Source organism: Talpa europaea (assembly GCF_964194135.1).
Source record: "Talpa europaea genome assembly, chromosome: 6".
Taxonomy (NCBI): domain Eukaryota; kingdom Metazoa; phylum Chordata; class Mammalia; order Eulipotyphla; family Talpidae; genus Talpa; species Talpa europaea.
Window position 1 is genome coordinate 133,538,497 of NC_140072.1, and position 23,707 is coordinate 133,562,203.

Sequence of the window (23,707 nt, forward strand, 5' to 3'; positions counted from 1 at the left end):
TCTCTGCAGGCAGCCAGCGTGTCTGTGTCACCAGAAGGGCTGCTCATTGTTTTGCCAACTTCCCCTCCAAATAGTAATTCATACTGGATGGCTTAGGCCAAATAGCTGACTTCAGAACTGCTTTTTCTCCAGCAGACATAGTCACCCAGTGGCACAGGCACGTGTGCCGGGGAAGTGAGTGCTGCAGGCTGCGCGGGGGTGTATGTGTGTAAGGTCTGAGCGAGTTTCAGGGCTCTGAAGAGCTGGTCTCTTCTGACCCTGCAAGTCAGACTTCCCCGTGTCCACATGGTGTTTTGCTCATGTTTGTTAGGTCCAGTTCCCAGGACAGAGCCTGGCACATGGCAGGTTACCTGGGCCAGCGGGTGAGTGTGACACACACACACCCGCCCCCCCCCCCCCCCGCCCCCAACACACACACCCAGGGCAGTGAAGCACCGTGGCTGCAGGGAAGGTAGTGCGCGCAGGAATGCTCAGAGACCAGCCGCCCTCCCTGGTTGTGCTGGGCGGTGGCTTCCTCCCGGCCCCCTCCACCAGGACGCTCCTGGGTAGCCCTAGGGCCTCCCCAGCTACTCCAAACCTGCGGTGGCAGGTGGGGGTCAGGTGCGGGCCACTGGGCTGCTGTGGGTGCTCCTTGAGGTTGGGGATGAGGTCAAAGGCCCCAGCAGGGTCTGGGTTCTCAAACCCACTGCTTCTTTTTGTGACCTTTGACCTTGTTGAACCTCCACTGCTTTGGAAACTCTCTGCGTTTCACGCCCAAGCCTCTAGTCCCTCTAGCCCCTCACCCAACCTCACCGCAGGCGAGAGCTCTGCCGACACGCCCTTTGCTGGGCGTGGGGTGGAAAGAGCGCCCCGTCTTTGGAGATTAACTAAAGCGCAGACCATGCGAGGTGGGACCCAAGCCCGAGGCCTCTGCGCGCCCACCTGCTCCTCCCAGAAACCGTGTCCACACCGCGCAGAACCCCGCGACTCTCCTTTATTCATCAGAGAACAGCCCGGCAGACCCCGCCGGCCGCCGGGTCCCTCGGGCGCGGCCCCAGTCCGGAGGCACGAGGCTGAAGGACCCCAGGAAGGCCTCCAGCAAGTGTTTCGACGAACTACAGAGATCGGAGGAACTGGACACCTTGGCCACCAAGGGGAGCCGGAAATTCCTCTTCTTTAAAGCTTTTGGGGGAATAGCCCAGCGGACGGTTTTGGGGGTGACCTCCAGGGAGTCTGCAGGGACGCAGGCGTAGAAGAATGGGGGGCCCCGACTCCTCTCGGCGGGGGGACTGGCCTCCTCGGAGCACTCGGGCCGAGCCAGCTTCTGCCTGCTGGGGGGGTGAGCGCCCCTTTCGGGGGGCTCCTCCCCGCCGTCCTGCGGCCTCCTCCTGGGGTGCGGCTGGTCACCGAGGTCGCTGGGCGCCCAGCGGGGCGCGCAGGCCCGGGACGAGCTCTTCCCCGGCGAGTCCGACGTGGGCCTCTGCCTTTCTCTGCGCTCCGCGCCTCGGTGGAGCCGGCCTTGGCTCTTCGCAGGATGCAGCTTCACCTTTGATTCCGTCGAGGCGAAGAGGGACCGACCCGTCTTGCCGCTGGTCGTGTCACTGGAGGAACAGGAGGAGGCCCCCGAAGGGACCAGGCCGCCGTTGGTGGGGCTCAGAGCGCCCCCGCACAGCCCGCGGGGCGCGCCGTCGCTCTGGGAGGACACCCTGCTCTTCTTGCTCTGGCGGGACCCGCGGGAAGGTGGGGTCCCGCTCGGGGTGTGCCCTCCGGAGCTCCCGGTGTGCTGGGACGGGCAGGCCTCGCTGGGAGGTGAAGTCTGGATTTTCTCCGCCTCGGGGAGACCCTGCCACGAGCCTCTCTGTCCTCCGCACAGGATGTGTCCTGCTTCCCTGCGGAAGTAACGTCTGACTTCCCAAAACAGGCTCTCTTCACCCGCACCCCCCTCCCGGGAGGGGCGCTCCTGCACATCAGCCCAGTTCTCAGCGTCCTTCAGGCCCTCCGAGGCGTCCTCCAAGGTGGGGCTGGAGCAGGGACCCGCCGACCGGGGCGCGCTGGCCGGGAGCTTGGAGTCGGAGGGTTTGCAGGCCTCTGCTTCTTGAAACCACACACGACATTTTTTCTCTTTTTCTGGGGTCACGCTGGATTTCGCCTCTGGAGGAACGGTCGTGTCTTGCTGGACTGTGCCCCTGGGACAGGGTGGCGCCCAGAAGGTTCTGGGGTGCCCCTCTCCCTGCCTGGCGACACCCTGGGGACCAGGGTCAGAAGCACGCACAGGAGCTGGCTCCAGAACTTTCCTGATGGACGATGCGAGCTCAGGGAGACTCTTTTTAAAGGAGACGTGTCTCCCCAAGACCTGGGCGCGGACACGAAGCCGGCCGCCCTCCGCCCTGCGCTCCGCCGGTGTCCCTCTTGCCACCGGGCTGGATTCAGGGATACATTTGGGAAGGGCCTTGGACTTCGGGAACATTCTCGCTACAGGAAGCCCCAGGAGGAAGCGCTGGTATTTAAATTGTAAATCGAGATCTATTTGGTGAAGAGACTTTTCCTCAAATAGCAACACAATCCTCTTCCGTCGCTTCGGGGCTCGGAGGGCAGGGTGGGCACACTTGGCCAGCGGGCTCCGTCTGCCCTGCGCGCCGGCCATGGCGTAAGACTCTCTCGCCATCCTGGGAAGCGATTTCATCTGAATCTCCAACGTCCTCACTGAAAAGTGGGTGAGCAGCTTCTCTCTTTCTTCGGTGGAGAACTTCTGGAGGACGCAGGACAACGGCCTCTCGTCAGCAAAAGGCACGGAGGAGGCTCTGCTGGGCGGCGGGGTGATGCTCCTCGTCAGGACCTTCTCGCCGCCTGGGGAATCGCTCCCAGGCAGACTCGGCCTGCAGCCGGCCAAGGAGGCCGCCCCTTGAGCGCTGCGCTCCGGGCCGACTTCTGCAGCCACCGTCCCGCGGCCGCTCAGCAAGCGTTCGCCCCGGGGTCCAGGGGACCAGCCCGAGGGCCTCAGCCTCCCACCACCGTGCCCCGGACTCAGCCCCCCTCCTGGATGGCGGCGGCACTTCTGGGAGGACAGTTGCACCCTCTGTGGCATCAGACCCGCTTTGCTTCCCAGCGCCTTGGCGCGCAGATGGCTGGCGAGCCTCCTCTTCTCCCGGGCGGTGAAGTGCTCGAGCACGGCTTCTGGCCGCCCCGGGGCCGGGGCCCTGCAGGGTGGGCCTGGCTCTGCCGCAGAGCTGTGGGCTCCGACTTGCTTCCGGACCTCAGCACACACTTTGTCTTGGATCAGACTTTCGAGCTGGGATTCAAACATATTTTTAACTGCTTCGAGAAGAGGCGAGAGGCCTTCTCCCCGGCCGCGCGCGCCTGCCACCGGCTTCCTCTCGTGGCTGGCCACCTGGCGCGGGGCAGGCCCCGGGCCCGGGGAGCTCGCCGGGGGCTGTGCCTCTGGGGTGCCGGCGTCCGGGCCGGGTTCCGGCAGACAGGGCTCCGGGGATGAGGCGCACCCCGAGCCGTGGCCCAGCTGAGACCCCCCAGGGGCCGCCTCTCCTGCTGGCGGGGGAAGGCTCAAAGTCTGGGTACTTGTCACGCAGCTGTCCAGCCTCTCCCTTGCGGCTCCAGCGGGAAGGGGCGCTGGTGCTTCGTCGTCTCGTTCCCTCGTGGGCGAGTCAGGGTCTCTGGTGGCCGCTGGGAAATCATGTCCGGGGACAGGCCCGTCCTCGGTTTGCGGAGTGAAAAATCTTCCCTTTCCCTCCCCGCTGAGGCCGGCTTCCCATGCCACGCCAGGGGGCTTCCGCGTTTGCCACTCGGGTGCTGGGAAGGGCTGGGGCTCTTGGGGGGCGGCGCCTGGCACCCCCGGGGCCCCCTCCTCCGGGGTGCTGGAGCTGATCCTGCTCCCTGGAGCTTCCCGCGTGTCTGCTGATTTCCCCGGGAACTCCGAGAGGCCAATTCTCCTTCCTCTTCTTGGGTTTCTCTCCGACACTCTCCCTGCCGTCGTCGGGGGCGGGCTCACCACGGCCACAGAGAGCCTTCTGATGGCTACGCCCGCGCCCGCGCCCTCCCCGCGCCACAGGAGCATCTTGGGTTTGGTGAAGTCATACTCCAGTTTCACTCTGTCGCTCGGAACCCCACGCCCCAAGTCGTCAAGGATGTGTGGAACGGGGTGACCTGGAGTGTTGATAGTTAAATATTTGGGGCTCAATTCTCTTCTCAGATCTGCCATCGTGACTCTGCCCTTCCAGCCTTCAAATTTGGGGGGAAGCGGAATGTAGGCATAGAGAGAGTCCAGAACCACCTGTTTTGGCAACAGCGTCTGTGGCTGCGTGTCTTGGTCGGTCCCTCCGAGCTCCTTTTTAGGCTTTCGCCTCCCTGGGCAGCTCTTCACCCTGGGGGCCATGGCCTGAGTCTGCGCTGGAGATTTCGCGGCCTTGAGGGAAGGACCTTTGTGCTTCGGAGGATTGCTCCTGCCCTTTTTTAGTTTCTCCTTCTTCGCACTGACCGCTCCTGTTTTTCTCTCCTGCACATGCACAGCCATGCTTGTGCCTAGTTTTAATTTCCCCTTTTCCCTTTTGAGTGTCTTCTGCCCCCGATTCAGAACAGCGCCAGCGCCACTTTCATCTCTTCCCTCCTGGTCTGCAGGTCGTGGTGAAAAGGCCCAGCAGGGGGTAAGAAAGTTCTGGAGCGGTTCTAGGATGTTTTCCACTTGCTGGGAAGCCAGCAGGCACCGTGCTCCTCCCCTGCGCACGGCGCCCGCATGTGAGCCCGGCAGGAGCCGCGTGCTGGGGCGCAGCAGCATTGGCTTGCACACGTCTGTTCCCAGGGGAGTTTTCTGCCTCCTCCTTGGAAGTGGCCACGAAAGAGGGCAGCTGGCGTTTTCCCCGGGCTGTGGCCCACTTTCAGACGGCAGCACCGCTTGCGTCGTCAGCACGTTTGCTCCGTTTCTCTTTGGGGGGCTGCTTGACTCTGCCGCCGTCACGTCCTCACAGGACTCCCGTGTCTGGGGCGCTGGCCCTTTGGCAGGAGCCGCTTGGCTTACTTTATCGTCCCTCTGTCCGTACTCCCCTGGCGTATTTGGGCCTGAATCAGAATCTGCAGACCCGGGAGCTGCTTTTGATAAAGTGTCTTGGGGTTGGGCATTTGGCTCCGGGGGGAGAAGTGCTTTGGCGCTGACAGGGGAGCCGGGGGTCTCCCCCGGCTGTGAAGCGAAGCCCTCAGCACCTGCTCTGCAGTCCGAGTTACCCTTGGGTTCCGCTTCCTCCTCCTGATTCGCCCTTTTTGCCAGCTTCGTGGCGGGGCAGGAGTGAAATGTACTAAGAGTTTCTGTTTTGTGTTTTTCTGACTGAGCCTTCTGCCCCGGGAAGAGACATTCTAGCCTTTTCCCGCTACTTATGGCACCGAATCCCGTGAAATAAACATCCCCATCCTGTGAATTTAAAACCAACTGACGCAAATCCCCTTTGGACTTAACCTGCGGAGGCTCCTTCCTGCCCTGCACACAGATGAGGAAGTCTGAGGTCCACTGCTGGGGCGCCCCACCCCCCCTTTCAGCAAGGAGTGCACGGTCCCCATCAGCCGCCTCTCCAGGCGCTGTTGTCTGGGCATCTGATGCTCCCCGGAGCATCCCCCGTGGACCGGAGGATCCTGCCACCCTGGGGGCTGTTTTGTCTGCTTTGCTCCCCGGTTCCAGATCGAGGGCCGCCGGGGTGCAGAGGAAAGCCCTGGTCAGAAAGATCCGGGACTCCTGCTCGCCTGCGAGCCGGGGCCCGGTCAGCGCCCTCACATTCAGCACCAGCCCCTGCGCCTCGAGGATCCGGGACACAGGCGCCACGCCGGCCTCCCTGCGCCGCACCCTGATGTTCACGTCCACGGTCTTCAGGTTCGGGCCGCACTTGCTCTGTGGCCGGCGCCGCCCACCTTTTCTCGCGTCGCCGCCCCGAGCCTCGGAGCCTGCTGCCTTCTCCGCGTCGGGCGAGGCTGGAGACGTGGGTGGCAGCAGCGAAGGCCTCTGGGCCCTCAGCCTTTCCTCATCCACCCGTGGGCCTCTCCCCACAGGCAGGCTCCTGGGAGGAGGTCTGGAAACACACACTGTCCTCAGCGCCGGGCTGGGGCCTTTGCCTCGCCCTTGAGGTTGCCGCGGGGCTCGCCACGGGAGGGGCAGGTGCAGCTCTGTGCGGTGCAGCACCGCGGGCCGGGGCGACGCCATGGACTTCAAGGTGATGTGGGTGCAGTGGGTCTCCCCTCTCTGGCCCACGGCGCTGTCTCTGTCCCTCTCTTCTCTCGGAGGCTCACGGGGCTCCTCATTTTGAACAGCTTTGATGGCACCACCACCCGCTGGCTCCATGGGAACCGCTTCCCTGGCCTTTGACATTCTCTGCCGGGCTGAGCTCCACAGGGCAGGCGGGTCACGCTCTGCTTGGGTTGCTTTATCCTCCGTGCGCCGAGGGCGCCACGACCGCCGTGGGCTGGAAGGTGTGGTCAGAACCACGCTTGGTTCATCTTCACCCTCTGGCGGCTCCTTTCCTGGACGTGCAGGAAGCAGGCGGCCTGCCCGGTGCCCTGCCCCGCCCGCGGGCGAGCTTCCTGCTCCGTGGCGAGGGGGCGCGGACAGCTCCCTGGCCCCCGGCTCTACCCGGTCGGCTTTCTCAGCCTCTGATGACTCCGGGAAGTGGGCCGAGGAAGCAGAGGCCCTAGTCACCGTGGGCTCGCCCGCCTGCTCCACGCCCGCGAGTGGGGCGGCTCTGGGGGCACCTGTGGGAGGCGCCACGACACCTGGTGCCCGTTTCCCCGCCTGCGCCTCCGTTTGCCGCAGAGGGTCGCTCTGAGTCCAGGCCCGTAACACGGGGGATTTCTTTGTTTCCAAATCCACACCCCTGGCTTCCGCCTCGCGGCTCATCTCTGCCTTTTCCTCACTGTCCTGCTCTCCTGCCTGTGGCGGGCCCTTGTCTAGTTCTTGCCGGTCACCGGAAAGCGCCGCACCCGTTGGTGGGGGACGTGCCGTTGTCTCTGCATCCGACGACTCCTGGGACGGCAGTTGTGAGAGAGGCAACTTTATGATCCTTAACACGCAGCCCTCCCCTCTTAGATCACACTTAAAATACGGGAGGGTGAGGAAAGAGGAGCAGATGCTTTTCAGACCCATAAGCAGGTCTTTGTCTTTCTGCGTCTGACTCTCTGGCTCGTCGGTTTCCCACCGCGATGCGCCGGCGCCGCGTGCCCGGGAGGGCGAGGACTGCTGCGCCCGCAGGCCCAGGCGCCCGGGGGGGAGTTCACCCTCCACGGCTGTTTTGCTTCCGTCTTGCCCTTTGAACACGTTCCGATCAGACGGCTTGGCCTGCGCCCTCTCGCCCGAATCACATGGATCCTGAATCTTCCGCGGTGGAAAGTGGGGTTTGGTAACTCCGGGTGGGTCCTCCCGTTCCTTCCTCCCAGGGCCCCGTTTCAGGTACGGAGGGGAAGGAAGAGAAGCCAAACTGTCCGTCAGCGCTGGCCCGGGCCTGCCTTCGCCTCTGCTGCTGCGGATGCCTTCCTCGGGCTGGCGAGCATTCGCAGGCGCTCTCCTGGGTGGACGTGTAAACGGGGGTCTCTCTGCTCGCACACTCATTATTTTGGAGAATATCCTGCCTCTCTCCTCCTTCATGTTCTCTCCGTCCCTTGCCTTTCCGTAGGCCAGGCATCGCCTGGCTTGTATGGTCAAGTTACAGGAGCTCATGCCTCCTCCGGGGCCTGCACGTCTGGCTTCCCCTGCACACGCCGGCCTGGGGCGCTGCAAAGGGAGTCTTGTACTCGCAAACAACTCTTCCCGCCGCAGGGCCAGCCTCGGGAGGGGCGGGCGAGGCGCGGGAGGAGGAGGCCCAGTCGGAGTCACCTGGTCTCCTGCCCTTCCCAGCCCCTGTTCTGCCTTCTCCCTCACGCCCCCCTCTGCTTCCCTGCTCGTGCACAGGGCGCAGCGCTGGGAGGCCCTGAGCACACCCGGCGGCGGCGCTGTCTCTGCCTCGCAGTCCCGGCCATGGGGGGGCTTGACGCCATCCCTGGGGGCTGCCTGCACTCCGTGGTTTTCTGTCTCTGCTTGATGTTCTGCTTTCTTTATGCCCCGGCAACCCCCCTGCTCTGCAGGGGCTGTTTGCCCTGAAGGCAGTGATTCCTGGAGCTCGAGGTGGGCCGCAGAGCTTCTGGTTCCTGGCTCCCCTGCCTCGGCTTTTATGGCGTCCAATTTAAGGTGAGTTGAAAAAGTGAGAAAAGGGCACATTTTGCTCAGAATCACAACCCGCACGCTGCCCCCTGCCAGCCCCCCGTCCGCGTGCTCCGTGACACTCACTTGCAGAGTCTCTGTTTCGAGTATGCGGGCGGGGGGGCACTGCTTCGCCCTCAAAGCTGCGGACGAGGGGCGCGCCCCCTCTTTCTTGAGGACATTTGCTTTCTCCTCTCTTTGCCCGGCCGTGTCTTCTGCTCTCTCTGAGTTGCTTGCGATGGCGCGCCAAGGTGACAGCATGTATTTTAAGTGCCCTGCACCTGACGACTCCCTGTCCCATGAGGGCGGACTAAAGGGTCCCGTCACGCCTCGGGGTCCTCCCGGGCCCTCTACACCTTTGTTGATTTTCAGCGGAGGCAGAGAAGGGTTAGTGGGACCCTCGCCTGGTTCACCTTTTCTTTCCCGCCTGTGCCCTCCTTTGTCTTGTGTGTCTCTGGGTACTGCAGCTGGGGGGGCCTGCTCCCTGGGGGTTCTGAGTACCGGCGGCAGTGGCAGTATTTTTGCCCTGGAAGTCGCTCCTCTGGGGTACATTAAAGATTGGATACTTTGCGTGTCTCCTCTGTCTTCTGCACTCTGTGGCTTGTGCTCTTGAGCCATTTTTATGTCACTCGTATCCTCCCCAGTGGGCTCGGTTTGTGCCAATTTCTCTCCCTCAGGTGATTTCTGTGGCTGCAGCTGTGAAATGGCAGCTCTTGTTATTCCTTCTCTGTCTTCCTCTCCTCCTGCTCTTTGGCCCGGTTTGTGATGAGCCAGAGAAGACTCAGAAGCCAGACTTGCGGGCCGCACAGCTTCCAGCTCACCTTCACCTGTTGCTTCAGGTCCTCCCTGCCCTGCGCTTCCTGCACACCCTTTGTCCTGCTCTGTGGTATGTGACGGCATATCCCCGGGAAGTGCTTCCTTGTCTCCCAAGCCTTTCTCTTTCGGGTGCAGTAGGTCAGTCTTGGCAGAGAGCTTGGCATTCGCCTCTTCCTTCTGTGGCGGACACACTTCTGCTTCTTGTACGTCGCTCGAAACACTGCCCCGAACGGAGTCTTTGTTTGCTTTTTTCACTGCATGTGGGTCACTCTGTGATCGTTTTGGAAGAGAATATTTTGTTATTTCAATTACAGAGCCTAGTTTTTTAATTCCTGGGTCCCGCTTTAAGGGAGAAGGAGCAGGTGTACAAGTGCTAGTGTTGGTCAGAACCACACTTGTCATTTTTTCTATCGCTTCCTCTCCTTTGATGGCCAACTGGATTTCCTGTGAACTTGATGATTTCTTTTTCTTTGAAAGCAAGGTTTTTGCTGTTTTTACTCTCTCTTGTTCTTGAATTATATGTTCTTTGGCTTTTTTGGAACTATGTGAAGTATCAACAGAAACAGGCCTCTTACACGCTGTTTTTCCTGTATCTAATGACTTCTGGATTTGGGGTTGTAGAAAATAGAATTGGGTTCCTATTCGTTTCACTTTCCTGCTTCTGATCACTTCAGAGTAAGGTAGGAAAGAGATGGAAGGACAAGATTTGCTCTGAATCCTCAGGATTTTATATTTCTCTCCCAGTGTCTTTCTCTCATTCCCTGGGAGGCTCCACTGTGCATAGGCAGGCAGCCTCACCTTCAAAGCTGCTCTTTGGGGAGACCTCATTTCTTCCAGAGTCATTTCCACCCCTTTCTTTGACGTGTATTTTGCTTTTTTAATACTGCTTAAAATATCATCAGTTGGTGCCTCGCACCTGCCCATGGTAGCTGATAATTCCCGGAGTGTTAGATCGTTCCCATGAACTATACTTTCTCTGTCTTCCTTTTTCCTCAGTGGAGAATGTTGTTTGGATTCTAGTACATTGATTAACCTCTCTCTATTAATTGACACTGCAAATGATATTTTCCCAACCTTTGATGAGGCCTGCAACTTGGGTGGTAGAAGGCAGCTCCTCGCTGTTCTCGGTTTCCCTCCCCCTACTTGTAATCTCGAATTCCAGTGAGGACATGGCCGGGATGACCAGCGAGAGCACACGTTTGTCGGGTCCACCTCTTTACCTCCCTCCGCCTTGCTTTCTTGCTTGATGAGGTTGAACAGCACAGGCAAGTCTTTCCTGATGGGTAAAAGTGGCAGTGATAATTTAATGCCTTTTATTCTATCCTGCTTTTTCAGCAATATTTGCTGTTTTGTTCTTTCTCCGTTATTTGAGATTCGACCACTAACTGTCTCTCGATTCAGTCTAGGGTGAGGTGAAGGACGGATGAATCCATATAGACTCGTCATAAGCAGATCCGGCTTGGCCCTGCTGTGCTTCAGCCTCACCACCTTCTCTTTAATGTCCTGCTGCGGATCTGGCCTGCCGCTCGGGGCGCCGCCGTCAGCTGCATTGAGTGTGCGTGAAAATACCAACATCCTCAACCCCAAAGGTCTTCTCTTGGGACATAACATGGCTTTTTCAAGTCCTTGGTTTGCCCTACCCATCTGCCTTTTACTTTCAGACAGAGCAGGCAAGTAGATGGCAAGCGAATGTGCAAATATTCCAGGTAGGCAGACCTTGGTGTGTGCCTTTGGATCTCCCTCGTGTGACTGCACCTTCTTTCTCGCGCTTTCTTTGGGGGCACCACCACTTGGTATTGCATCAGTTCCCTGGGCCTCATCCAGTGATTTCTTTCCATTTGGAAACGACATATTCAAATGCCTCATGATCTCACGCGATTCACACGGCAGCATTGCATTTTGTGTTTTCATTTGCGCCGCTGGAGTCAAAGCCACGACCCATCCTGGTTTGCACTCACACGCAGCAGCTGCTTGGCCTCTCCTAAACAGAACTAGTGCTTTCGTGCTGTTTGACACGCTGCTGACTTCTGATAATGCTTTTCTTGTCAGAGCCATTAAATGTGGCAGGAGCCAGGCATCATTTTGAAGGTAAGATAGATGCCCCGGAAAGTTCTCACCGGGGACACGTGGGTGCTGCTGTTTCTGTCTTAGACCGGGTAAGTATTGTCTTTCTGTACTTTTTTGAGTGTCACCAGGTATAACGTTCGATCCTTTTAATGCTCTTGTCCCCTGTGGTGGTGCATGCTCCTGGCACACCATATTAGCGCTCTCTAATTTAGCTTGTTGCCCTGGGCTGTGACCTTGAAGTAGACTTATTTTGGAGCAAGAAGCAGGCTTTGGGAGAGCCTCAGACGTACAATTTGCTCGCTGTCCTCGTTTTCCCATAATAAGTGAGCCAATTCCTCGTGCAATTGGGGTGTAATCCCCAGTGCTCACTGCCTCTTCCAACGCCTTGTTTTTGAGTGCCCTCTTCCTTTGGAACAGCTCTCTAGCAGAGCCGCAAGCAGACTTTGGAGACGTCTGGTCTGCAAGTCCCAGTTGCCCTACTTTTCCCTTGGCGAGCAAGCCCGCTCCTTCGGTATTTGAGGCACAGTCTGTGGGGCTCTCCTGAGATCTCAGCCAGGGAGGCTTACTCTGCGTTTCATCCGCCGGAGAACGAGAAGCAGATGTTGGAAGAGCCTCACCTGGACTTTCTCCAGGATGCTCTTTTCTTCCACTTGCAGCTTCAGAGTCTTTCTTCTGCTTTTCACGTGGAGGCAAATGCATCTTAGAGCAAGGCGAGGACTCTGGACAGAACCCCTCTACGACTCCTGTCTGCGCCTCTTGGTCTGTTAAATCACTTTCTGTTTTCTGAGGAGGGAGGTCCTTGAGGCCCTCTGTGTTGCTCCAGGGCGCTTCCGATTTGAAAGGACCTGGCCCTGTCCCTTGAGCTGTTCCAAACTCAAGTGGTGGGGTGTTCTGGCTCGTTGTTCGAAACATGACCTGCTGCTCATACTCTTCTTCCTCCCTAACTTTTGCTTTGTTTAGTGCATGCTCCTTTTCAGAAGCGTCATCACAGATGCCTCCGGCCCCGGGTAATGGCTCCGTTTTTGCGTGTGGCGGCACAGGCATGGAAGCTGGCGCAGGTTTTAGGTCTGCGGTTAATGCTCTGCTCTCTCGGGCTTTGTCTGTCTTTTGTTCCTGCTCCTCAGGGATGCAGAGAGCAGCATGACCCGGGGTGTTATGCCAGTATGAGGTCACCAGCCCTTCAGCTGGCAGCTCCATTGGTGCGGGTTGTATGTGCCTGGACCTTGGCATCCTGTCCAGCTCTGTCTTGAGTTTGCTCTGCCTTTGAGTGTCCGAGGTGTCCCACACGGACACTGTCTCAGCCACATTGTGACTTGGCTTCATCTCTTTCATTTGGGTTTTTAAATTGGACCCGTTCATCTCCCTGCATTTCGTGGTGAACTGATCGATTTTAAATATATGTGAAATTGGTGGCTCCTTTTTCTTGACAGTTAAACATTTGGAAGTCAATACGATTTTCTTTCCTGATAACGGTACTGCGTCTTGCTGGTTTTTGGAATCGAAAGGCCCCAAGAAAGCTGGGGCTAAGTTTTCCCCTACTTCTGTCTTTTCCTCTGGAGTGTGACCACCCAGCTCTCCATGATGTGCTCTGTTATATAGGGTGCCCCGCGCAACTATAGCCAACAAGAGTTTATCCATCGCTGATGCCGGTGGCAGGTCCTGAGCACCCCCGGGGGTACAGAACAAGAGCTGCCCCTGACTCCTCTGCCTCCGCTGCTCCTTCCTCTTCTTCAGCATGTGCAGCTGCTTCTTTCTGTGGCTCCCTGGAAGGGCCCTGGTGGTCTGAAGCAACCGTGACATGGGTAGTTTCTCTGCCTTCCAAGGCCCATGCTTGGGACTCATGCCTTTCTGGCCTACACGTCCTAACGTGTAGTTCTGACTTTTGAGCTCAGATGATTCAAGGCCAGGGAAATCTAAAGCACTGAAGACCGTTCTTAGCAGGTCATTTTTGTTCCATGCCTTTTCCTCAGCGATAGGACCATCCCACTTTCTCCTCGGGTCTCTGTCCTGAGGACTCCAGTCCTGTATCGATCTCACCTTCGATGTCCCAGCTTTGGGGAGTGGACTCTTTAGATGGGCCCTATCTTCCCTTCCTTCTTGAGTATCAGGCCTTTTCTTCACGGTTTTGACTTGAAGAACATTCATCACGTGTCTAGAAACAGGCTTCAAAATAGTTTCTTGAATGTGTTTTTCTTGATTCATCGTTTGTACCATACCAGACAAATTCCACGTCTTTCTACCTTCCAAGCTATTCTGCTCAAGTCCTGACTTGCAAGGGCCAAGATTTGGCACATAAAGGGAACTGTCGCTGAGATGTCGCCTGGCGCGCGGCACCGATGTTGGTAACGTGTTCGGGAAATCATCCTCTTCCTTTTCACATTGCTCCTTCCTTCGTCTTGTGTTGCTGGACATATTTTGTGTATCAGCAGAGCTGGCCTTCCACACTCCCCACTCACGGGCTGGTCTCTCTCGCTCTGGATCGGTACAGCTGCATGTTTTTACTCTTGGCTTATCCACCTCTATTTTCAGTGTGCTCAGCATTTCAATATCTATTTTGTCATCACTTGCAACAGGTGTGGGAGATGAAAATGTGTCAGCTATACTCTCAGGGCGCGAGGCAGAATGAATGACATTTCGTCTGAACAGGGCTGGCCTCTGGGGCTCCTGAGCTGCTGCGGGTGATTCCAGGCTATGCGTTCTGACTGAATCCTCCAGTTCTAGATCTGCCTTCACCAAGCCAGGCGCCTTCATTCCACAGGTGTCCTCACGGAAGTGCTGAGAATCTTCCCGAGATGCTTCTCCATCTTGGTGCCTGGAGGATGCCCTGGTGCTCTCACCTCTGGCCTCGGCCCTCGCTCCACCAGCAGGTTGCACTTGCAGGAGCAGCTTGTGACTAACTCCTGTTTCCCACAGCAAGTCTGTCTGGACATGGTGCGCCTTCTTGTCGGGTGAAACAGGGATGAATGAGGAAATGGCATTTAGGATTATATCGGCCACATGTTGACCTTGTTTCATCATGATTTTGAGGTTGCGTTTGAATTGCCTCCTGTGGCGTGATGTGCCCTGTCTTGGGACCTTGAATGTCAGGAAAGGTGGTCCCTTCTTGACCTTCAAAGTGACACATGTGGGACTCGTTTTATTTTCCTTGACTGCAAGTTTTAAGTTGTTTCGCTTTCTTTTCTTTACAGGTAAAGCGAGTGTGGATAAATCCCAAGACTCCGGAACTGTTGTGGGTAATTCTTGTGCTAATCCTTCCCTTTTCTCTACAGTATGACCTTGAGGTACCCCAGAGTATTGTCTGTGAAATGAAAAGCCAGAGATAGGTGATTTCTGGATCTTTGGAGGTGGGTTTTTTTGACAACCATTCCCTGAGATATTAAGTATCTGTGAAGCCTTCCTTGCCCTCACAACTACACATCTGGAACTCATTTGACTTTTTAAGGCTCTTCGTGTAAACATCTTTCTCTGTCTGTCAGATTCAGGTAGATTGGAGGTGGGGACATCCGAAGGCTCCAGAACAGTTGCTTGGATGTCTTTTTGAGCCTCTGCCTTGTCCTCGTTACCTCCCCGGTGCAGTTCCCCCACACGGCTCCCATCCTTTGGGAGACCATATTGCACTGTAGCAACTAAAACTTGACCAGCAAGTGATTCTTTGGCCTTTAAAAGATGAAGCTGTGACCTCGCTGTGCAGCAGGTGTCAGCATGTGTCCAGTGGCTGGGCTTTGGCAGTCCTACCTGCACCAGATCCACAGGCTGCAGTTGTGGGGTGTCCAGTACCTGGTCTTCTGACTCGTGGGGGCCAAGCTCCTTCCTCTGGCCTGAACGGAATATGAAATGTTGGCTGTGCTGTAGAATGTCTTTCAGTAATGTCTCCTGTTCATTTTCTCCTTCCTTTTGATCTGGATGATTGGCTTCTTTGGTTTCATCTGCAGGAACAGTTCCTCCATGGGGTGTTATCGCTTGCTTCACTTGTTGAGAACCGAGTCTTTTTTCTCCTAACATGTCTTTTTCTCTTCCTGTCTTGCTGTACGTGCTGCTGCCAGGTGACCCAGACATGAATGGGGACACCGTTGCTGGAGCCATTTCTTTCACGTTGGGTGAAAGGTCACCTCTCTTTTCCTCGCCACAGTGTGGGCCAGCCCCTCCCTTGACACTGAGTATGTATAAAATTGATGGTTTATTTGCTTTTCTAATTCCCCATGCGGAATTGACTAAAGTTCTCATGTCTGAGTATTGTTTGAAGTTTCTCTTCCTTCTGGATGTAGCCGAAGCAGGCTCATAGACATCAAAAGTCACTGTCTCTTTCTTTCCAGCACCACCAGGCCATTGTCCCTTGTGGTGGCTTACACCAGATGGGATGCCACATTTGCTTGCAGAAAATATGATTCCATCTGTCTTTGCTTCTCTTGACGTTGGGGGTAAAAACCTAGCAAGGCCTTCTAGCTTTCCCAGTTGAAACCGATAAAGTAAAGGGCATGATGCAGAACCCAAAACAGCTGGTGTCCTGTGGGGTTGTGGTTGCACCTGAATATTTGTACTTCCTGGTTGTTTCAGTTCCTCATCCAATTCTGTTAGGTTCCGATTCTTCTTTTGACATGTATCAAGTAGGAAGTCTTGGCTGGCCTCCGGGGCTGGCGGACCTGCATGTTCCCCGGCCACTTCCTCCCCATCTCTCACACTGTGAGATAAATTAGTCATCTCAGCATAATCCAGGCAGCAAACTCCCCTTCCATTTGGGGATTTCTCTCTCATTACCTGCATGTGGTCAAGTCTTGTTATCCTTTGCATATCTCTCCCTCCATTCAATCCACTACTCATTTTGACGTTGATCAAAACAGGCACTTTGGAGTGAATAATGTCCAAAAACACATCTGCAAAATTTTTACTTTGCTCTGGATGTTTTGTCTTCTTTCTCCTTTGCTGACCCTGGCTCTGCATGCCATCAAGCATGCGTGAACTTGATAGCCTCTCTCTCCTCCTAGTTCTATACCTGCAACTTACTGCCTTGTGCTGCCTTGCTAATTGTAACGTGTTTCTCTTTCTTTTATATGCAGGAACATACATTTCAAGAGGATGAGAAGACTGCAGCACTGACTCTTGCAAAGCTGAATTTGTGGCCACAAAATAAGAATCTTGTTCCTTTTCCGGTTTTCTACGAAATGGTAAGCCACATTCTGGTGTAGTCTTGAAACACTGATCAAATGATACGATCCCTGACTGGGGAGGTGGAATCTCTGCACCCACAGGTGCTGTTAGGTCACTTCCTGTTTTGTTGGTTTTCTGAATGTCCTCGGCGTCTCTGGGGCCCAGCGGGAGGTCAGGGTGCAGAGCAGTTTCTGGAAAGCGTGTTCGGTGCTGCACGTCTTGCTCACTGACAGGCGGCTCCTGGGTTAGAAAGTCCAGACCTGGGACTTGTCTGTCAACGTGGTCCATGCTGGGTCGGAGGTGTTGGGTATGCTGTGGAGCTGCTCCTGGGACAGTGTTTTGCTCCTCTTCCTTTCCATCTTGCACTTTTTCTTCTCTGTAACTGAATGCATTTTTCATCTCAGCGAGGAAATCAGCATAATGCAGTCTCCTTTCATTGACTGCAGGTTCTCCTCGGATCAGTGGAGGGTGGCCGAATTGGTCTCTTTGTAATCTGCCAGGCCCAGGAGGGTAAAGGGTATTTAGAAATTCATACACCAGTCCAGTTGCTTGAATGATCTTTTCACACTTGCTTTTAAGGCAGGATTCCAGCTTCTTCCTGTGACCTCTGATAGTAAACATTTGTGGCCTCGATGGCGTCACTGTCTTCATGTGTCCAGACTTGGGTCTCACTATACACTTGATGTGTGAGAATCTTACTCTGTTTTTCTTCACTTTAGAATGAGATAAAATAGGAGGGTGGCAATGGAAGGTCTTTGGGGAAGTTGCTGATAAATCTGACAAATCTCTCTCTACAAAGAAGTAGCCAGTTTCCCTCACATCACTTTCATAACCGGGGCCATCACTTTCCCTTGCCTGTGTCAAAGGGTTTCCCGCCCGTGCTGCTCCTGGAGAAGGCGTCGTCTGGGAATCTGCAGAGCATCTGAGGTCCGCTTGTGCTGTCGGGCCTCCCTCCGCCCCGTGGGCTGGCTCCATGACATGGGAGTGCGTGGGCTCTGCAGTGGCTTCTCCAGCTGGGACTGGTCCCTGCATTTCTTTCTCTGTTTGAAGCTCCGTCTCTGGATATACATCCGATTGGGGGGCCCAGTGACCAGAAAGGGCTGGTTTTGGGGGAGCCATTTTGTCCCCTCTCACTTCATCTTGTAATTTAGCTTCTGGCCTATGTCCAGCAACACCTCCTTTCGTTATGAAATCTGGACACTCTTCCTTTTTACCTTGTGGTTTCTCTTGTGTTGGCTTGGCTAGACTGTGAGGCTCTGTATTTAATCTGCTCTGCCTTCTAGTATGAAGGAAAATAGTCTTGTGAGGGTAAGTGACATTGAGAAGCACCTCGGTCATGATTTCACCTTGTGGCTTCTGTTTTTTCATGAGGCTTTTTAAATTGTCTCTAGGTCTTTTTCTGTGACTTGGAATACCACGACGACTGCTGAAAGCCATCAGCAAACCAGCTGGCTTCTTTGCTTTCGTCACTACACGTTGGGGACTGAATACACTTGGTGTGCCTGGCAATATTTTTCTGATTTGCTGCCTCTTCAAATATGAAGACTGAAGCATCTGGCTAATGAAAGACCCCAGGGCTACTGCGGGGAAAACTCTTGTTAAGTCTTGCTTTTCTTCTGCAATGGGACCTGGTATCTTTCTGAGGTCTTCACTAAATGGAACACGGCTTGCAAATGTGTCCAAGGAACTTTCACCGACTGGCAATTTCTCTGGCTCCTTAAGAGGTTTCTTTGGGTCTGTACTTTCTCTGCCCGTAGGTCTGTCTGCACTTTGCTTCATCTTCTCAACCTGAAACAGACCCACTATGGGGCATGGACTAGTCTCCCAAATTGTTTGTGTAGAAACACTCTGTGGTTGTGCTGTTTTCTCTATATTTTGAGTTTCCCTATTTCCTGAGTTGATCTGCTCTATTTCAAATTTGACAAATTCGTTCTGCAGCTTCAGCTTGAGGCTGAGCCTGAAATCTGTCTGGTCCAGGGCAGCCTCTTGTAAAACTCGTTCCTCTTTGTCATGTCCTTGTGGCTTTTCAGCTATACATTTCTTCTCAATGTAGTTTGCAGTTGGTGATATCTTTTCATCCGGGAACTCCTCTTGCCTTACTGCTGAATGACTGAAGTCCACTATTCGTGATGCTTCTGTCTTGGCTTCTAATCTGCTATGCATTTTCCTGTCAGGTGGTCCAGAAGTGGCTGTGTGGGCGGTCCTGTGAGGAGCACCAGGGACTCCTTGATCGCGCATATTTGCTCTGTTGTATTCTAGTCCCTCACTTTCATGTGGGTCACCGCAGCCTGTAATGTGAAGGCTGAATGCCTTCTCTTTCTTCTGAATTACGTCACCTATACGCTCTTGAATGTCTCTATCAGCTGATTGTTCACTACTGTCATGCTTTTTGGCTTCTAGTGAAATGAGCAAATTGACATCTGGAGATTCCAGAACAACTTTCAGAGTTTTGCACTGGGTATTTCCCTTTGGGAAGCTCCTTTCTGGTGGGCTAGTTGGCACCTCCTCTGTTTGTGACAGCGGAGGATGAGGTTGCTCTGCAGTTCTTAGGCCTTCCTGTGTTTTCTGTCCTCTGTTGGATTTCATGTTGGGAGGGGAAACAAATTCCTGCAGAGGTTCTGATACAGTTTCTGCTAAAGGAGTCTGATGCTTTGGAATACAAAGGTCACATGTACCTTTACTTTTCAGGGTGTGAAAGAACTCAGCAATACCAGTTCCCTTCGCTTGTGTAACTGAGTATTTTAGAGACTCTTTATTCTTCCAGCTTGTTTCTACTGATGAAGAACAAGATGCTTTCAGTTGAAAAGTGTTGACCATGAAAGACTCTTCCGGCTGAGGTGCAATTTTTGGTGGAATGTTTTTTAGTCCTCTTTTGTCCCTGCTCTGCTGCTTTTTATTTTCAGTATTACCTGAGGTTCCTCTTTTCTCAAAAGAACCTGCATAATTGACTTCTTCTACATCGAGTGACTTCTCTTGCTTCAGCAGAAAATGTGTATACACTTTTATGTCTGGCACGACTTGCACTAGATTTTTTCTGGAATACTTTTTAATGTAAGGGACAACAAGCTTGGAAACATAAGTAAGAGACAAAGCTTTACCCGATGTCTCTTTCCTTTGAAACAACTCTTTCTTCTTCTTCATGTTATAATGGCATCCTAACATGCCATGCTCTGACGTATGACATACTGTGATTTGATGTGCTTGTGAAGATGCTGCTTTCTTTGGCTTTTCAGATGGAACTTTGGCATTAAATTTACTTTTACTGTGCAATATTTTTCTTTGTTTTTTCTGCCTTTCAGGCAACACAGGTGCTGAGTCAGACACAGAATTCTGATTGAATTCTGATGAAACAATTTGTTCCAGGATCTTTCCCTTTATCTTCTGTAGTGGTGGCATCCCTTCAGCAACTGAATTTGGAGTCAGAGTTAAAACCAAATGTCTGGCATTCTTTGAAAAAGTATTTCGCTTCTGGAGTGAATCTTCTTTCTTGTCTGAATCTTTGGGCCAAACAGAACACTGGGGTTCATCTAAGTATTTATCAGATTCTGTGCTCTTGATTGAATCTTGAGTCTCAACAGAAAACGGGTCTTTGACCAAATGTTGCCTTCTGTCCACAACTTGGGCCTGGATGGAGTCTTGAGTGCTGCCAGACAGTGGTTTTCTCATGAGATTTTGAGGCAGAGAAAAGGATCTGACATCTGTATCCTGCTGGCTATCGATTACTTCTTGGTTGTGAACCAATTGTTGGGGTTGACTAGTTAATTGGGCTTCATAAAAACTTTGATTCTGAATAACGTTTTGTCCTGGAGAAGAATCTTGTGTTTGGGCAGAAATATTCATTTGGGCAGAATGATGATTCTGAATCAAGGACTCTTGAGATCTTGAGTACAGATAAGTAACTTTTCTCTCTAATGAACCTTTAGACTTCAAAGGAATTTGATGTCTCACATTTTCTTCCAGAAGTCTAACTTGGTCTCTAGAAAGGAACAAATGGGCAGGAGGGCATGGTGCCATGTCTAGGTCTTCACTTTCTGATGAGATTCTAGAAGTTCTTGAAAAGTTAAAGTCAGAAGAGAACATGAATGTTTTATTTTTGTTGGATTTCATTATTGAAAATAATTTCTTTGATGAATATTGTATTGTTTGTGCTTCATTTTCTGAACTCCCTGTCTGGCTTAGAAAAATTTCCTTTATTTCTGAATGAAACAAAGATGAGCTACTCCCATTTGAAAATGACATGTAGCTCTCACTGAGGTGACTTACTTGATATTTACTTTCACTGGTACCTGCCCTTAGCAGTTCATCAGCCTGTGAAGTTGTGTCTTCAACGTTACCTTCACTTTCTTCTGATGTAAGGGGTGAACTCATTGTTCTTTCTGAAAAGTGATCGACTCTGAAACATAAAAATTGTACAAATAAATGTCCCATGGGGTCTATTTCATACAAGAACTCTGTGAGATTTAAGGAAATCCATCTCATACATGTAAACAGCTCAATACAGAGATAAACAGGAAAGTACTTACCAGATGACATAATAAACCATTACCTAGTTCTGTTCACTCAATGAATCGGTCCAACAATAAATTATTTTCATGTCGCAAATTCAAAATCTGAATCTTTTCAACATGCTGCCACCATAAAACACATCTCTAAACTCTTTCCCTTAACCCCACTACCCACACCTTCCTCTCAGTTACTTTTCTCTAATGTCTCCCAGAAAGCTACCCCCTGAGGATTTGATCCCACTTAAGTAGAGATGAAATAGCACACAGGGATAGGGAAGCTATGGGGTCACCACAATTCTGAAGCTAACATTCCTTTTCTCTCCATTTCTTCTTGTGTCTTCCTCTCTTGCTTATTAATCCTCTGGCTTTTAATTACATGTGAACCCTTTTTTGTAAGTCAGAGGTACATGTAATTTTGAATAAAACAAAACCAACATATTTCACTTCAAAATATCACTTACCTTTCTTCTGAAGATGAATGAATTGAGTAATTATCTAGAGATAAATGGGAACAAAAAAATGTCAGCACCAATAAGAGAAGTTCAAGTTGAATAAATTTTATATTAAAATATAAAATTATATGATATTTACCAAATGTCATGCTTTGTAGGCTACTGTCTTCACTCTGTTTCAAGGGACATGACAAAACGTTAGAGGAGTAATCTAGATAACCGAGTCCCACAATTTTATAAGTTATTCTGTGTGACTTTGGAAAATAAAGAAGGAAATCGACCATTTGTTCTTACCTCCTGGGTATTTAAGCTACTCTTTTCTGGAAGTGCAGGTGTCTTCTGAAAGGATGTATAAATCTTTATGAGTATGATCTCAAAAATAATTCCTAGGAAAATTATAAAGAAGATAGCCATCCAATTGTTTTGAGAAATCCAGGACTCTAGATGGTCCCATGATGTAAAAAATGTGTTTTCGTCCAATGCACCCCTCACCAAGTTTTTAAAGAAATAATATTGTTTTGACATTTTTGTGATATAGATTGATGTCTTTCTTATTCAGAAGTCTTTGATTCCAGATGCCCCCAAACACAAGCAGTTGGTGAGCCCATCTCATAGCCACGTGCACAGCCCTGCCAGGAAGCAAATCCCTGCGCTTTCAGTGTCTTGTCAAGTGCAGCAGTGACTGCTCTGGGCCCAAGTAAAGTGGGGTACGTGTCATAGAGGGGATTTAACTGAGCTCATCTCAACTTACCATAGCAATAATGAAAGTTTGTTGGTAAGACAGGTATGATGCTGTAAGTAGTTTTTTTTTTTAATAAAAAATTTGAAGATAATCTCAATTTCACAAAAAGAAACACAATTCTATAAAAAAAAAAATCTTGGTACTAATGGGTTATCACTGCCCTCTAATTTTAAAAAACATAGAGCAAATTTGAATTGGACATAACCATTTTCCATTACCGCCAAGAATAGTCTGTTTTATGCTTCTTCGTGATCAGGAAAATACGAATGCAGGGTTGCCAGATTTGCAAAATTTGCAAAATTTGTACCAGGTTTGCAAAAATAAAGTGTAATGAAGTTCTACAACAATACTAGATGCCCCAGGTTAGTTTGAATATAATCTTTATATGTATTTTTTACTGTCACTATATAGAACATATGATAACTTGAGTTTATTCTCTTAAAATAGAACACCTCATTTTATATTTCTTTTTGCAATGTTCCTATTCAAGTCTACTGTTAATACTGAAAACCTAAGTTAGATTTCGAAAGGGTCTCCTGGTGAATTTTCTGTCCACCCCCATCTCCAGATATTCTAAGGAGCCGCTTACTTGTGATGCTCTGATGTCAGAATTGGGGTGGGGCAGAGCCAGACCAGAAAAATCCCTTTCCCTCCAAGTCTCCAGAGTCTAGAGAGTATATAGACTATGAGCTTAATCAGCTAGTAACAAGGTAATCTGGACTATCCACCAAAGCAGTTAACATACCTGTCGAGATGTAACTAATACTCCTTTATCTTCACTTACTCAAGGTGGGTCGAGGAAAGAAAAACATGTTACACTGGAACTAACGGTAGTTCGAGCCTGTGTGTCACATGTTTAAGCCAAGATTTGTTGAGCTCCTGATACTGGACCACACAATACAGGTATTTACAATATTTACATTTAACTGTAATTTTGGGTTTGTCTTTGCAAACGTTAATTCTCCAGAATACATGGTAGGCATTCATTAGTTCCAGAAGAAACTTCAGCAATTCCTCTGGATTTTTCTAGGGTAAAATATGCTCTCCTTTCTGGTGGTGTACCCCCCCCCCACGCCCCCAATCTACATACATAATCAGACTTTATTCTGCTGGATTTTACTATACAATTTAATGCAATTGGCAAAATACTCCATTTCTCTCGCTCCCTGGCAAACAATCCCAATTGCATTTAATGTTAACTACCTTAATGGGGATTAAATGTCTTAACCTTTACTCTCTAGTTCCTTAGCTGTCTCAGAGCTCTATGGCACTGAATCCCTAGCCAGCTCTTGTAAGAAGTGGAAAGGAACATATGTGTAGAGGTTTTGCTGTGCTGAAGTTTGCACAGAGGCAAAGACCATCCTCCTCCAGGGCTTTGAAGTGCTTGTTATTTATATACTTGCCTACTAACAGAAATACACTCGTTTTCTGCACAGATGCTGCTATCCTTTGCACTAGAAACCTCTTCTTATGTCAGCATCGAGTATCATTGAAAGGAAATGCTGAAACTTATTTGTAGAAATCATGAAGACAATAATGAATACCAGAGAAAGCTCATTAATGGCAGTGATGCCGACACTGTAAGTGAACACTGAGGAAAAAAATTCCATTAAGGTTTTCAAAAATCCTTTGTCTCTACCAATGACATTCTTAACTATTTGGGCATTGTGACCCCGATTTTTTATGTATTAGCAAAAAAATCCCAATAATAGAGGTATAAAATAGCACTATAAAACCAGGGATTGCTCATAATGCTTGGGAATTTTCCTTGTAAGTATCTTAA

General features: G+C 51.7%; 1 protein-coding gene across 1 annotated transcript; it reads right to left on the reverse strand.

Annotated features, from left to right (window-relative positions):
- Positions 1–17,066: 17,066 nt before the first annotated feature.
- CCDC168 (coiled-coil domain containing 168) lies at positions 17,067–20,593 on the reverse strand (the record flags this gene model as incomplete). Its single annotated transcript, XM_084234910.1, has 2 exons — positions 17,067–17,136; positions 19,830–20,593. 2 exons carry the CDS (start codon positions 20,591–20,593, stop codon positions 17,067–17,069), a joined length of 834 nt encoding a protein of 277 aa, XP_084091036.1.
- Positions 20,594–23,707: the final 3,114 nt, after the last annotated feature.